The sequence below is a fragment of the Malurus melanocephalus genome, unplaced genomic scaffold (genome assembly GCF_030028575.1).
Source record: "Malurus melanocephalus ecotype Western Australia unplaced genomic scaffold, MMel_1.1 scaffold_174, whole genome shotgun sequence".
In the NCBI taxonomy this organism is placed as follows: domain Eukaryota; kingdom Metazoa; phylum Chordata; class Aves; order Passeriformes; family Maluridae; genus Malurus; species Malurus melanocephalus.
Genome location: NW_026623406.1, coordinates 104,053 through 121,086, shown reverse-complemented (window position 1 = coordinate 121,086; position 17,034 = coordinate 104,053). Strand labels below are relative to the sequence as shown.

The window sequence follows — 17,034 nt, the reverse complement described above, 5'->3', positions numbered from 1 at the left end:
TGAAGGTTTCAGAAGGGTAGCAGCGTAACTTTATACAGGTATGAGAACTATCCCAAGGAGGTGTCTCCTTCCTTTTGAAGAGTTAGTGTCATACAGCATTTGAAGTCTGCCCTCGCACGACTCAAAGCCCTGGTCTTATTAAAGTAAGAAAACATTATATACTCACTAATAGAAATGGTCTCCTGTACAAGTGGCTGTAAAGCTCATTTTTTTTTTAATCAAAGGAAGATGAAATCTACATCATCCTGGCAAGACCCACAGCACCCACCCTGCTATTTGGGGAAAAAAAAACCCCCACATTTTTTCCACTTATTTTTAAGACCTTTCTCTAGACCTGCCATCTCATCCTTCTAACTTCATTTATATTTGCCCATCTGCAAAGCACAATGAGAAGGATCAGGGTYTAGTCAGAACCAGTGCTTCTCAGGACATAATCCCAGTGTCTGATCATCAGCTTGGTGCAAGATACTTACAAATTCGTCATTTGTACTGGTTAAAATATTCAAGCTTCTCCCACCTGAACATTATGTGAACAGATCTGCTCAGATACATAATTGAACAGTACAAGAGAAGCTGGACTACCAYCTCGAACAATTAAGTCCAGGAAATCAGATATGGACAAAAGCCACTGCTCACTGCTTGGTCCCACACTTTTCCTTTCATGCAATGTGAACAGAGCCAAGCTTGAACCTCACAGCTGGCCACATGCACAAGGGTTAAACCAAATGACCTTCCAAGGTCCCTTCCTAATAAAATTACTGCATGATCTGCCCTTAAAATGACCCAACCCTGAAGATTCATGTCACTTAAGATATTTAGAAGCATTTATAGGCAGAGGACGTGGTTTTTAAATAAAAGTTTAATTCCTTCATCAGGTCTTAACTTTAAACACAAATGCTGCTGAAAATCCTCCCAGCGCTGCTCCGATGTCCTGGCTTTTGGCTCTCAGAGCAGCAGCAGGATGGCAGCAGGGGCTCCCATACAGGAGGTGGGATCACAGACTCTCAGGAGAGCTCAGTGCAGGATGCAAAGCAAAGAAGCAAGAGATGCACAGTTTCCAGACAAACACCAGTTCTTATACAAAAAGAAAAGCTCTACACTAATAGAAGTGTTAACGTTGCCACAGGACAGGAGTTTAGGAAGGGAGAGAAGTCTTCAGTGAAAGGCACAACTAAACAAGTACTTCCCTAGATTTTAACCACATCTTTCGGTTAGTTCCACTTATACCCCAGCCCCCAGCCTCTCCAAGCATGCTGGTACTGTAGAAAGTAATTTCAAGTTCCTTCTTTTCCCTTTTTCCCTTCCTCCAGCTCAAAAACAAATAAAAGAGGAGTGCTTATTAAAAAAAAAAAACAAAAAACAAACAAACCCAAATAAAACAGTTTGGTCTATAAACCGTAAGAGTTCAAGAGAGACTTAGCAGTTTACCTTACGATTGTCTGGTACATTTTCTAAGTATTCAAGTTTCAGATGATACTTATTAYATCCAAGAGCCTCAGCCAGCTCTAGTTTTGGTATATTTCTTTCAGGCACTTTTGTGGCCTGTCAGGTCGGTGTTAAATCTGCAGTCTTCCCAGTACTATGTATCACCAGCCTCTTCAACCCATTGCCATAAACACTCCTGAGCAGCATCAGACCCACTCCAGGGGTTCCCTCAGGTTTTGTAGTCCTGCAATGTGCAGTGCYCCCTGGCTTAAGATATTTTGCAAGGAGCAACACTTTCAAGGAAAGGCAGACAATGAGCAGGACAAACTGTGTCAGTAACTCACAGGATAATAGGACTGCAGGCAATGAATGAGAGGCTAAGCCAGCTGGACACAAAGCTGTTGTGTTTTMGGTCACCCCAGCGTCTGAGCAGGCACTTGCTAGATGCAACAACCCTGCTGCTGTTGGATAAAGAGGCTCTGTTTACTACCGTACTGGTAAAAAAAGGGTCAGGGGGTTGCACAGCAGGTCAAAGTGCAGCTGAAGTACATGACAGCAATCCTCTGGTTAGCTAGCAAGGCTAACAGGAAGCTGTGAAATTGAGAAGCTGGTTTTAGCCTGCACAAGAAACCAAAGTACACAACCACCATGAGTCCTCAACATCAGAGTTTTCGGGAAAGAACATTTGCCCAGGATGCACCTTCCCTGCTAAGCTAACACAGCACTGCACAGGCTCTGCTCTCACCCTCACTTTGCCGTGTAGCACACTAAAGGGCATTTAATTTCATCAATAATTAAGAGGAATTCAAGTTTGCAAGCTACACTGATCTCCTTTCATGGGAGGAAGTTGTAGCAGAACCACCTCCTAGGTGTCTCCCAGGGCTTCACCAAGGGTCAAGCTTGGCCAAGGCACAAGCCTTCCCCACCACTCTCCAAGGGCTCTGTCAGGTACAGAGTAGTAAGACAGCCAGCAGTCTCTTGGGCTCTTGCTGTAAATCCRGATCAACTTGTCCTAGGGAGCTCTACTTCCCAAAAAATTTAGGGTGCGCATGCCAGATCATCTAACCCTGCCCACAAACCCTCTCCCTCCCCCCTCAAAATAATTGTGGCAATTAGCCATGTGTCAGTCCCGCTCTCCACAGACCTCCAGAGTGAGTCAATGCTACTGGCGAGCCCCAGGCACAGGGATGCTGATGGAGTTGGCTGTTACAGAGATGAGCTTTCCCCCTCCAGCCTCCCAGTGTTGGGAACAGAGGCAGTAAGCCTGACTTAAGCAGGAGCTGTGGAGAGCTGCACTGGAACAAGCAGAGTCTTCTACTGAACTTTACAACAAGCTGAACAACTTTTGGTTTTAAAAAAAAAAGCCATACAAGCAGMAGCTGACATCTGTTGTTATAAAGGGACATGGCTGAATAGGTAGGAAACAGATTCCCCATTATGAGTCCTCCTGATGGCCTCTGCAAGGATCATTGAGATGTCAATCACCTGGAAGAGAAGAAAGATGCATCAGTGCCATTGAGAAAAGGCATCGAACCTRAAAGAATGGACAGGAAGTCAGGGAGAACCCAAAGAATAAACTCATCACCCACATTTATAATGTGCCAGATGCAGACAAATTACTTCTACACAGGATTAGGATTTAATTACATATAAGCCTGAAGATACTCTACAAATAACACTACAAATATTGTACTTGGTTTGTCAGAGTAACAGTTTACTGTCATCTTGCTTTGCTCAGACTCCATAAGCTCAGTCTGTTTACCACAGGACTCTCTTATTCACTTTGTGCAGAGAAGTTAGGGCAGTCTAAATCAAAATGAAATCACTTCCCTCGAGCCAAGAGGTTTTACCACTGCTGCCAGCAGTCCGAGAGATGAAGCTGCTGTGCTGCAGCTCAGCTCCCGGGTGCTGTGCTGGCTCCATCTGGTGGGGTCAGACAGGTATCAGAAGGGAAAGTCAAGTCTCAGCCAAATCCCAGCTCCAAATCCCCACAATTAAAACATTTCAATATATATATAGTCTAGTAAGAAACATATTCATGGTGCACTAAGAAAACAAAGGGAAAACCAGATTTAATGTTTTCTATCTTCTGGATGGTTAGTCTTTGRAGGGAAGAAAAAATCAACAAACTGCACTGCAAAGCCTGTGACTTGTGACAAATCCTTTAGGTCTGTTCCTCAACATCAAACATCAGTGTAAAAGTGAGGTATTAAAGGAGAGCCAGGAAAACTGTTCCACTGCAATTGTTGGCTACAGCTATTCAGAGGTTGCCAGTTTAACATTTTGCCTACACCAGCTGCAGTGTGAAGCTTGGAAACAAACTGAAGCACCAGACAAGTTTTAGATGTTGCAGGAGTATCATCCAGAAGTTAGTGCTGAAAGAAATGCAACCCAACAGCAGGTTGTAATCAGCTTATAGCATATTTCCAAAAGCAGCTTAAAATTGACTACAGCTTCAACCAGTTCAGCTTCCYTTTCACCAGCAATCCAATAGTGGGGACACGGCTACACTCAAACCACAGTATTAGCTGAGTCTGAGTAGTGCCAGAACTTGTCCAAATGGCTGTGTCCTAGATATTTGTGYTGTGAGGCCAAGGCCCATCTGGAATTAAATCTGGCCAAGGATGTCAGGGACAAGAATAAAGTTTTTTTCCAAACACATCAAGAACAAAAGGAAAACAAATGATAATGTTGGTGTGTTACTAAATGGGGACCCACATGACAGAGGATGCAGAGAAGGCAGTTAGGGAGCACCTTCTTTGCATCAGTCTGCACCAACAAGCAGGAAACATAGGTAAAGGAATGCTGGAAGGAGGACTTTCCCTTAGTCAAGGAGGAATGGGTTAGAGAACATCTGGGCAGACATCCTCAAGTCCATAGGCCCTGATGGGATGCATCCATGAGTGCTGAGAGCTGGCAGACATCACAGCCAGGCTGCTCACGATCAGCTTGGAAAGGTCATKGAGATCAGCAGAGGACTGGAGGAAAGCAAAGATAACCCAGGAACTACTGGCTAGTCAGCCTGACCTCAATCCTGGACAGGTGAGGGAGCACTTAATTCTGGAGGCCATCTCTACCCACATGRATGACAAGAACAGGATCAAGAAGAGTCACCATGGCTTCTCCAAAGGTAAATCATGCTTGACCAACCTCATCACCTTCTCTGATGAAGCAACTACCTGGATGGGTGAGGGGGAAGCAGTGGATGTGGCCTGCCTCAACTTCAACAAGGCTTTTGACACTTTCATGAAATCATCACAGGCAAACTCAAGCAGKGTACACTGGATGAGTGGATAGAGAACTGGCTGAACAGCAGATTCTTGGTCTCACGATCACCTTTTACCTTTCATCTGGATGCCAAAGGCTAGGCATTAAGTGACATACACAACAAAGTTGTCAGCACCAACATCTGAAGTTGCTGTCTAGTTCTGCTTCACCACTGCACGTCATCAGCACATCACTCYTATAAAGGGCACATATCCAACTACTTGCCTACATTGTGGCCCCATTAAATCAGGTATCTGATCTAGGTAAATCAAGCTCTGAAAAGAAGTACTTTAATGAACCGCTTGAGAGGAGCTGGAACAGAAGCTGCATTTTATCAGTATAATATGTCTGTTACCCCACAGCAATAAGGCCAAGAGAACTAGTCAACACTGACTGCAGCACCAATAGAACCCCTATCAGCACCACCCAGTATTATGGGTTTTCACCTCCAACAGGAGAACAGACAAAGCTACCATTCCCAGGAGGAACAGAAGAGAAAATAGATGCTCACCTGGATTTTAGGGCATTGCTTCATCTTGTCCTCCTGGGGTATTGTGTTTGTGACCACAACTGCCTCAAAACAGGCGTTGTTGATCCGAGAAATTGCTGGCCCAGAAAAGATCCCATGAGTTAAGATGGCATAAACTTTGGTGGCTCCAGCTGACACAAGTCTGCAAGGGGGAAATAAAGGAGAAGGATGAGTAATTCTCAGCAAGTATTAAGYTGACATTAGTGCAGGGCACATGGTAAGCATGACAGGAGACAACACCATATACTTAGGGGACAGACTATCTTTGATTCTCCCTATCTACTGATTTGGGTGAAGAAAACAATTTTAAAAGTACCATGAAATCCACCACGGGCAAAGCACACATTGAGAAAACCCCACTGTTCCTAGCTCTGGAATATCTGGAACAGATCAAACAAATCACCTTCTGTAATTTTTGCCTACACAAGGTAGCAGATATTTAATACTGTGTTAACACTTTAATACTGTATTTAATATAGCATTTCACACTGTGTTAATATTTAATACTGTATTTAATAGTTAATAGTGTTGCATACGTTGCTGTTTCTAGTGCAGAAGGCATGAACAGTATCAAAGTTTGAAAAGCTTATTTCTAATACGAAATCAGCTGATGGACCAGACAATACTTCGTTCTGCCTGGCATGGTCAGTGATGGGCTAATCTCTTTTCTACACAAGCGATGGTCCATTTTCACAGAATTTTTCAAATTAAAAAAAAAATACACCATAGGTGTCTTCTACTTATTCCCGCTGTGAGAACTTTAACTGGGATTTTTCCTTATTTTGTATGACACGAATAATCAAGAAACTGCATGAGASCACGTAAAACCTGACATGCAAATAATCTGCTTAACCCATTAGACAGTGGTCACTAAGAGCAGCTTCCTTTGTTAGGAAGGCAGCAGGCAGCCCCACTCACTTGTCTGCAGCGTGGCAGATGGTGCCACACGTGTCTGCCATGTCATCTACCAGGATGGCCACTCTGTCCTTGACGTCCCCCACCAGCACCATGCGATCGACCTCGTTGGCCTTCTTGCGCTCCTTGTGAATGAGGGCAAAGTCTACATTCAACCGATCTGCAATGGAGGTCACTCTGAAGAGAGAACAGTTTCCAAACAACACTTAACTCCACACAACAGCTTCAATCAGAGCTCTTTCAGTATCAAACACACTGCACTAAGAGGAGCTGTCATCACATCTGTTCCTGCTCCCAAGCAATTAATAAAAGGCACTCTGCCACCTAAGTTTCCCTTCAAGCAGCTAAACTGCAATCTATGATCTAATCTCTCAGTGACAGCAACTAGATCTCATCTTTCATCATGACCACTGTAAACTAATTTGCATTGAAGCAAATTTGAAAACAAACCTCAACCAGCAAGGTCAGCAAACTTGAAGTGATCCAAACACTTGGAAAGTTGTCATCTTTGTAACACTACACTGAAAAGGCTTAAGTTGTGCTGTGACAGGGCTTTACTTTCACTCTTGTAAGCACTCTCATCATGCACACAAGCACTGGCATGGATTGTGGCAGGATTACACATTCAGAAAATGCAAATCCACCACCTCACACTTATATCCATTAAAGTGGCTACAGAACAACCTTACTAGAAGGATCTTACCTTTCTATATTAATACTGATGGATTGTAAAGAGTTTAAAAGCTTCAAGAAGGGAAAGAATAAAACACACATGCCCCTAAGAAATTCTACACTTGAGGTAAGTAGACTCCTAGCCCCACTAGATCAGACCTGGGGTCCTACACAAGACTGTTAAACTAAACAGAAGTACTTGGCTTTGCCTATCTCCATAAAATACTGCACCAGCCAAGATGGACACATTTCAGTGTAAGAGGCTTTTGAGAAGATTTTTTCATGAGTCAGATTTTATCTGGCTGGTTTGGCACTTCATAAACTGTTATGCAACAGGGTACAGAAATAGCTGAATATACAAAGGTCTTGCCCAATACATGGACCACAGCAAAGCTACAGAAGACATACAGTGACCTACAGTGTCTCTTTAAGTGATTTGTGACAGATCACTTAAAACATTCTGAGGCATGTGAATCAGATCAGCACACACCAACATTTTGGTGTGACAGCCTTGGACTAAAGAATACATCTGTGTCCCTTTACTGTTCACATATAGCCCTCAGTCAGAAGTATCAAGGAACAGCCTCGTTTCTCCTAAAAAGCACCTGAGAACATTCTGAGCTGCCCACAAACTGGCATGTTTGTCTGCAGAAAGATGGGAGATTGTCAGGCTATCAAAATAGAAATGTGCTATAACATATGCTGCTGCTTTTTGGAAAGGAACCATCCATCTTCCTCACTCTCAGGGAAGAGTGGCATCAGGCTTAAATCACAGCTAGATATTCAAATCCAGGGTAATAAAGTAAGAAAATGCCTCATCAGACTAAGCTTAATTCTGCAAATAAAGCAGCCTGGATAAAAATGAATCATTAATCAGCAGCAGTAACCTTGCCTTGGCAAAGAGGTATGAGCTACACTATTTCCTCCTTCAACTGGCACAAATACCCTTGTACAAATTGATTTAGTCCAAGGGATGTAGTTGTTGTGCAATTCCTACCTATGCAGTTGTGATTCTAGAAGCTATTTAATCCTCCACATAGTCCAAGAAACCTTCTAAACATTCCCTAGGAAGAATATCTGACCGCTCTTCACCAGCTGTCCCAGACTGTCTGAGAGAAGGCAGACTGGCAGAGGGAACATGTTTTAAAAATAGAGTCACAAGTATTCTTAGGAATTGAAGTAGACACAGAAGCAGCATCTCAAGCTACCTGTCTGACAGCTCACCTCTTGGCTCCACCAGCATCTGGTGAAACAATGGTGCAGTTCTTCCACTCTGGAATATTCTCTTTGATCCATTTCAGTACAGCAGGCTCAGCATATAAATTATCAACAGGGATATCAAAAAAACCCTGCAAGAAAGACAACAAGAACAGATGTAACTGAACGTCACCTTCCAGAAAAAAGTTGTAAGAACCCTTCTATATGATCAGGCATGTAGTTACCACCTTTCCACAGCTTTCAGCTTTCCTTTTTACTTCCCTTGATGTAAGGGCAGTAGTCTTTGGGATACACAGAATAGTACTCTAAGAAGTCTTCAGACGGAGAAATACTTGAGCAGCATAAATAACACTTTACATCTAACACCTCCATGAAATGAAACTAGTTCTGTCCTCAGGGTGCGCAGAAAACCAGCATCAAATGCACTCATTTCCAGAGCAGCTGGCTGCCTGTTTACAGTCAGTCTTTAAAGCTCATTACCCAAACTGTTCACATCCACAAAATAGGCTTGAGTAACATCTGTCTTTAAACTAATGCAGCTGGCTCCATAACTTTGCAGTGACCCTGCAGACTTCTCCAGGCAAACCTCMAAGGTCACTAAACACCAGAAGTTAACCCTGGCAGCTACTCCCGAGGAATGGTTCAAGGTACAGACCCTTTTTAACCATAATTTCTTCTGTGCTCAGCAACACAGCAGCTTCAAGAACCAGGTTGAAACCAGCCAGATGCTGGCAGCACATATGCACAAATTATCCCATTAAATCTCACCACTGCTGCTGGTGCAAGGTCAGCCCTAGGGCACACATCAACTCCAAGCTCCGAAGGAAGAGGAGCACCCCCTTGGACTCAGTTATTTCATGCTCTTTCTGAGAGGCTTCACAGCTCTGCTCCCATAAATTTTTTTCATTGGAGACAGTATTTCTGGGCAAATCATATTGAAGTGTGAATGACTGCACTTCCAACTGTTAAAATGACAGCCAACCCACCTACTTCACTAGGCAGTAAATACCATATCCTTTGCAGCAGTATAACAGACATCCTTTCCTCAGCCACACCCCTCTCAGTTGTACTGAGTTGGTTTCTTGCTCAAGGTGAAGAGAAACAAAATCAAATACAACGTACAGCCCCATCTCTCCCTGGCAAATGCTCCTGCCAGTTTCCTTACACAGCCCAGGTCAGGACTTGCTCTGTGAGTCTGTGAGATATTCTATTCATAAGCCACCAAAGCCTAAGAATGTTTTTCAATTCACCACCAGCCTGGGAGAGAACCAAAGCCAGCTTGTGTGGGAGGGTGGCACTGAATGGATGCCAGCAGGATTGCCCATCTTGCCACAGGCAAGCTATCAGATCACTGTTCTGGTCAAGCAAACCCACAAAWGCAGCTGTGCCAGAACACCTGAGGGCAGAACTAGCTGCTCACTTCTCCAACACAACACACTAAGTATCAAAAAGCTCTACGCAGAATTTAAGAACGCTCTTGATAAAGCCATTCTCCATCTCACATTCCTCAAAGATGTAGTGAAGAATACACAGTGTCACTGTGTGGCAACAAAGTTGTAGTGATCATTTACTAGTTCATTTACACAAGACTCAGTATGCTGATCTAAAACAACTATACTTTCATGACAGGTTAACCTGTATCTACCTCCCCATCCCATATCCAATTCCCAAGTCTTGATTACTGCTGTGTCTAAAAAAAGCAGATGACTGGAAAGCTTGCAAGGCTTCAGGAGGCTCAGTCTGGGACTGGTTAAGTCCTTCCCTGATTTTTGCTCCTACCTGAATTTGAGATGCATGCAGGTCCATGGTGATTATATGATCTGCACCTGCCACAGAGAGCATGTTTGCAACCAACTTGGCAGAGATTGGAGCTCGACTCTAGTACAGGAAAAAAAAGACAGTATAAGACAAGTTCAACTCCTTCATCAAGATGTCAGCCTTCTGCTTCCAGGCAGTGATTCACAAGCAGTTACTAAAAGGAGCACYCATTAACATCACATCTTTTCATCAGCTAGTGATTAGACTTTAGGATATTTTCAAGTAGAACTAGATCTCTATGAAAAGATMATTTTGCAGTCCAATGTCCTGAAGTTTAAAGACATGAAGAGAGGCTGAATATGCAGAGGAGGTGACAAAACTTCATTTAAATCCTCTCTAGCAGTCAAGACTTTCAAGGTGTGCAYTCAACTTCACCGCAGAAACCTTTACCACATCCTTTACCTTGTCCTTTTTGTCCTGCCGRGCATAAGGGAAGCAGGGGATGACAGCTGTGACTCTGCTGGCTGAAGCAATCTTACAGGCATTTATCATGATGAGGAGCTCCATCAGATTGTCATTGATTTCCCCACAGCCACTCTGCACAATGTAGACATCCTCCCCACGAACACTCTCGCCTATTTCCACGCTGGAAACAGATAAGAAGAGAGTTGTAGCCAAACACAAATTAAAGCACAGCCATTACCTGTGCCTGCAGAGAAACCAAGGCATTGCATTCCCAAGGGTCTGTGGGTGACAGTGCCATCTAATCAAGGCTCTTGAGCAGGAACACTGCTGTTTATTTGCTCARTGGCTATTTTACAGCGCTCACTGATCAGATTTAATGGTCCAGCCAGAAAGGCTAAAAGCACTCAGCCTGTACTCTTGATCTCAATGCAAGCTGAGCATGTAAACACCCCACAGCAGGCCTTGTTCCCCTGAATCACAAGCAGTGCCACCTCTAAAAGCAGCAGTGTACAAAGGAGCAAGGAGCACAGCCAGTCACCAGACAGAGTGGGGTCAAACTGCTACCAAAGCAACACTGCGGCCAATTATCAGACAGAGTCATAACAGCCATTCACCAGCTCTAASAGAGAAACACTCCAGCGTTTCACTCTGGAAAGCTTTTGGGGTTAATTTCCTTCTGGATGCAATGCACGCTAATCCCTGCTGATGAAGGGACTGAATACAAGCCAAAGGTTCTGTTTGCCAGCAGCAAAATACCAGCTCCAGTGCACGTATGGGGACACCTGCACCAGAAACAGAGTGGGAAAGAAACCACTTCACTTACAGAGCCCCTCAGGGTAGAGTTCTAATTTTAATATTTCATTCTCTGACCTTTCCAATCTCTTCTTCAAACTTTTTTCTGATGACTGTTATCTATTTATAGCCTTACTGCTCAATATTCATCAGMGAGCTGCTGCCATCTTTACTGCACACTGACTTACAGGATGCATCCATCTCTCATGGAGCATTTCAGTCCATGAGAACTCTCTGATGGATGTCTGATTAACAGCAGTTACAAGTGTCATCTCCAATATAAGGGCGATTTAAGACATTTAAGGTACAAAAGTATTTATGTATTATTCTGTTAAAACAGTGTTACTCTTTTGGGGAATTATCTGCTGTTTACTGGGGTTAAGTACGATGTGTTTTATGTCTTGAAGTCACATTAGCTGCTGACACAGTAACCTGCCAGCCAGCCAACTAGTTGTGTAAAACCAGTTAATAAAGAACAATGAGAGCAGCGCAAGAGCTGTAAATCAAACAGCTCTTTTTGTAATCTTCTACAACTCTTTGTACTACCTCTGAGGTTTTACAATCAATACCCATGCAAGAGAAACGTAATGTTGTGCATCATGTACATCCCGGATTTTCCCAGAAAAAAAAATTACTGTTTCCAGAAGGAGTGGGTTGGAGCAATCAAGGTTCTTCGTATTATACTGTGTGGTGCACACATGGTTAGTGTATTCTCTAAAGCAAGTTTCAGGAGCTCTGAGCAACTTTAAACCKCTTTTTTAGCTTTACGTAGGATGGCAGCAAGATTTTTAAAGCAYAGATTTATGACACGAAGCGAATGCTAGGTTTCACAGACTGCATGACTTTAAATGCGTCGTGGGATGCACGGAGGTGTGAGCCTTTGCTCTTTCCTTAAGAATTCTATCAGTACTTTTTCATACTCCGATGCTCCTCAGAGTAGTTTAAAGGTACCAGCTACATCCTGAGTAGAAAATTATCAATCCTCAAGTCATCACAGTTCAGATTTTAAGCATGAAAAAACTTCAACAACGTAGGTGTAACTCCGCGAGGTGCCGTCCCATCAGCTCGTGGCTTTGGGGTGGAGGGGGCAAGGTCCGGGTGGCSAATTTCACCGCTCCAACACTTGCCACAGCGGCCAGGTCACACAAATCCTCCAAGCTCAGGAGCCCCCCCACGGCCTCTGGTGCAGGGGAAGCGCCAAAGGCGGCGGTGGGAGCMCGCGTGGGGCCGGCGCCGTGAGGCGGGGGCCGCTGGGGGCACGGCCGGGGCCGCACATGGCTCCCGGGGCGCTCAACGGCCCGGCCTCGCCTCTCACCGAGAGCCGGCTCTGTCCGCGGGGGACGGGCGCGATGCCCCCGAGGGCTCCGAGGCAGCAGGGGCCCGGCGGAAGCGCTCCGGGGAGGTCTCCAAGCGTGGCTCCGCTGCTCCCCGGCCGGGCCCGGCCGCACGACCGCCGAACTACAACCCCCATCACCCCCCGCGCGCGGGCCCTACGGTCCCCAACACCGCAGCTCCGCGCGGCCCGCCGGGAGCTGTAGTGCGGCCGCGCCCCGCCCCGCCTCACCATGTCTCCTGGTTGCTGAACTTCTTGGTGACCACCTTGCCCAGCTCCAGGCCCAGGCGGTCGGCGATCTTCTGGGACAGGTCCTGGTGCGAGCTCCCGCTGAAGATCTTGATGTTGGGCATGGCGGCGGCTGCAGCAGCGGCGCCCTTWTTCTCCTCCTCCTCGACGCTCCGCCACGCAGCTCCCGCGGCTGCCGCGCGGGGACCCAGCCGCCTCCTGCGAGGACGCGGCACGGCGGGCACAGGTCACGCCAGTCGCCCCTACGCCGCCATCTTACCCCTTCCCGCCTGCCCCGCCAACCCTTTATAGCTTCTCCGCCCCGAGGGTGCGCCCGCAATCGCTTCCCATTGGCTGCGCCGCCGCAGGGGGCGGGGTCCCGCTCGCCCGCGCTGCCGCGGTGGGTGTGGCTTTGGGCACCGCCCGCTCCTTCAGGGCGAGGGGAGGTGCGCGCTGCCGCGCGCTGGGGGCGGGGCCTAGAGCAGAGGGCGACCTGCGATTGGTCGCTGCCTGGTGGCCTGGGCTACGATTGGCCAGGACGGGCGCGGCCGGAGCGCGCGGGCGGCCCTGCCCCACGTGGCCGCGGAGGGAGCAGCCGCCCCCGGCGGCCATGATGGCGCCCACCGCGCCGGGGGAAGGGGTGGGCGATAGCCCCGCTGCCGCCTCAGCTTGCCGCGCCCGCGTCCCCGCCCGCCTCATCTTACCCGCCAGACCCGCCGGSTGCGGAGCCCCGCGGCGCCGCGGCGTTCGTTACCTCAGCATGCCGGCGTGCCCGCGCCCGCCGCGTCCGTTCCCCGCCGCTGTGCGCGGCTCTGCGCTGAGCTGAGCTGAGCTGGCGTCACCCGGCGGCCCGCGTGTGAGGCGGTACCGGGTGACACCGGGTGGCAGCGGGCCCGCTGCGGCACCGCCGTGCCTCGGGCCGGGCCGTGCGGCACCGCCTGCCCGCGCCGGGGGCGCCGAGCCCAGCGCTGCGGAGCGCCCGCCGTGCCCTTCAGGGGTCCTTTGATTTTGGATCGGCGCTAGAACCCGCGTGGGGGCTATTTTAACAGGCTGATTCATTTCTGAGGGGTTCTTTACGTTTATAATTGGGATTTGTACCCAATTCCATACCGAACTTTATATTAACAGATGCGTATATTAATGTGTACCTATCATATATATATATATAAAACTATGGACTAATACAAAATTAGCCTTCTGTAATCGATCTCCTTGTATGTGACTGCATTATGCACATTAGTTTATCTTTAGTGAAAATAAACACTGGACTTAAGGGTTTTTAACCTTTAAACCTGGATTGTTAACCTTTAAACCTGGGTATCATTGAATCGTAGCATATCCTGGGTGGGAAGGGAATCACAGGGGTTGTCAGAGTCCCGACTCCTGGCCCTACACAGGACACCCCCAGGAATCCCACCAATGTGATTTTTATAGTGGTCTATTCTCTTTCTAAATTGCTCTCCAGTCGTTAGTAGGCCAATATAGTCCCATCCCTTTTTTAAGACTTAGTTATCTCAAATTACATTATCTCAAATTACTCTTCACTATTATGAAGGAAAGGATACTGAAATTTTAACTTTATATGTTTATATAAAGTCCTTGAAAATAAAAGGCCCTGTGCTCATCACAGGAAATAAAGGAATTAATAATTGCTCACATTTCTGTGGTTTGTCAGACACACAACAATCAGCAGGTCCAGTGTAATGATGACATTAAATCAGTGACTCTTCACTCCCTGCTTGTTAYTTTCCCCACACAGTGTAGGAGGAAGACTGACAGGTATATATAAATATACAAAAAAAAAAAATACAGAAAATGAACTACAAACACCCTCTTCAGAATTTTCATGCAATTTTGTAATTCCTGTTCATGTTATCTGAATTTCTGAGAGACAATAAACTGCAGTGAATTTGACATTGATTTGCTTTGAGTGCCTGAGAATTCAACCAGGAAGAAATCATCCACGATGAAGTGAGACTGGCCATGTTTTCTATATTCCACCTTACAACTCCCCTGTCCCCAAATGCTGCTGCCATAATCCCCAAAGACCGATAAATTAATGACTACAAAACCATACTTTGAGGAAATTTTCTATAACACTTTGTACAGTGTCATTAAACTTGGAATTTATCTGTATTAAGATAGATACAGATTCCTATGTTTCGCACTGATGGAATTGAAATATCGATATGTGGTAATTTTGATTATTTTCTGGTGTAGCTGTAGCAGTTGTGAAATGCTTTGACAGACAACAAATCCAAGRAACAGGGAAGGAAGAACACAGCCCTTCTAATCTTTTCTAATGTTGCTAAATATTTCTCATCTTACAAAAATCACTTTAACAAATAAAATTAATGGTAGCACYGAAGAAGACTTCACTGATAGGTGGCTATGATGGGATTTGTGGATACCTCCCAAATTTCCAGCAACCCCATTCTTGCCCAAAATCCACATCACAGCAGCCATTCACTACTGGTTCCTGGACTTTGATCTGGGGCACACCTTGGTTTTGAAGTATTTGCTTCACTCTTGTTTTAAATTGCATTTCTTCTCACCTGTTCTTGAATACACAACGAGAGTTTTCTGTGCCCCAGCATCCCAGGCTCGCCCCAGTTTATTTGTGAACCAGCACTGGGAACCTGAGCCTGAAGACAGCAGAGGGTGTATTTAAACATGCAAATTATGCCTCTCATTGCTGAGCCCTGCCTGGGTTTCCCTACACAGGACTTTGGAAGTAGCTTTCCTATCATATTCCTCCTRGCATCACAGAGATGCGATTTGCAGGAGTGAAAAATCTGACCAAAAAAAGAAGTATTAAATCCTTAATCCTAAAACCAGGAACTGGCAATTTGTTATGTGTAAAATCAAAGATTTTTTTTTTTTTCCTTTCTGAGCTGCTGGCCAGGTGTGTTTTCACACCCACCTGCCTTCCTCTGTGTTTCAGCCTCCACAATGCCTTTGTAGATTAGACAGCGCTTTGTTCCTGAGGACAAAAGTCCACCTCCACTAACGACTCACAAAGCTCTTGGAACAGGATAACCTCAGGGATTTCATTAAGAAGCTCTTAATACACCAAAGTCTTAGTTAAACAAAGCCAAAAACTCGCTCAGGAGGTTCCTCAGCCACAGCTTGTCTGTGAGCAGTTTGCTTAGGCATTTAGGGACAAGGAGAAGCAGCTTTGAAGAGAGAGAGGTTTATCTCGTTCTTAGGATGAAAAGAGAGACTGTGGGGTTGCATCAATTGAAAACCAAACTCGCACTGGCATGTGAGTCAGGTTTTCTGTCAAAGGATGCTTAGGGATCACAGGATCGTGAAAATGCATTGAAGTGTCACAACTCTTATGTGGACGCCCTTACTCGAAATTAAAGCACCTAATTCCAGCTGGCTTGCTTCATTCTGAGAGCAAAATACAATAAATTCAATTATTTACTTCCAATCGAAATAATTTTATTTAATTTTCCTGTGGTTACAGTATGGACAAGAACAAGCTGGCTTGGACAAGCAGAAAGGACAGGCTCATAGCCTGAGGTGCTGTGTTCCCTCAAGTTTGGTAAATTGTGAATTAAATTACCATCCAACTCAGCAGAACCTGAAAACACGCAAACAGAAAAAAAAAATCTTTTTTACTTACCTGATTCCAAGGAGATGCAATTAATCAGAAATACCTTTGTGTGTCACAAGCTGAGAATRCATTTTCCAGGAAGTTCTAAAGCAGCACATTAACAGCATCAAAATTCATGGCAATGTCAATCAAGACAAGTAGCCCTTGTCCCCCTCTTGGCACTTGCCTGCATACAACTGCCACTCAATTACCACCAGCCGCTAATCAAGAGCACATTTTCATGCAAAAAGCCTGTGGCTGAGGGTTGTTATTTCTTTCTGTTGCCTTGTGACTTCTCTGCCTCATAGCTGGTTCTGTTAATGAATGGCACTTGATGAGAATAACGCCGGGCTTTGCCCTTTTGCCTTGGCCGCTGAAAGCGGGAAAAAGTGGAGGTCAGAAAAAGTGAGGGGAGGCGTAAAGAGACGTAGAAGTAGAGAAAGGATGGGAGGATGGATGGAAAGTAGAGGCTGAGAAAAAAAAAATAATGCCAAAAAGGTTGGAAGGCTGAAAAGTAGAGGCTGAAAAGGGGAGGGAGGCTGAAAGATGGTGCCAAAAAGGGGTGAGAGACTGACGGGAGGGCAGAAGAGGAGAGGGGGAATGTCTTTAGGAATGGTGCCCACCCTTAGTTAGCCCTGTAAACTTTACCGGAGTTACACAGGACATGGCTGAACCACACCCACCAAGGAAAAACACACTGCTTGTCAGAAAAATGTGAAAACTCGGGGAAATMAATGCTATTGTCAAGTCTCTGCTAGAAACAATACAGACTTAGAGATATTAGAGATCCTTTTTTAAAGGATCCTGGCTGGTTCCCTKTGTGTCCCTGAG

At 45.7% G+C, this 17,034-nt stretch overlaps 1 protein-coding gene across 1 annotated transcript; it reads right to left on the bottom strand.

Moving 5' to 3' along the window:
• Positions 1-841: 841 nt before the first annotated feature.
• PRPS1 (phosphoribosyl pyrophosphate synthetase 1) lies at positions 842-12,902 on the bottom strand. The gene is made up of 7 exons (XM_057372549.1): positions 12,606-12,902; positions 10,247-10,430; positions 9,806-9,904; positions 8,033-8,157; positions 6,140-6,313; positions 5,204-5,363; positions 842-2,910 (listed from the first exon to the last, which is right to left on the bottom strand). Exons 1-7 carry the CDS (start codon positions 12,725-12,727, stop codon positions 2,818-2,820), a joined length of 957 nt encoding a protein of 318 aa, XP_057228532.1. The 5' UTR covers positions 12,728-12,902; the 3' UTR covers positions 842-2,817.
• Positions 12,903-17,034: the final 4,132 nt, after the last annotated feature.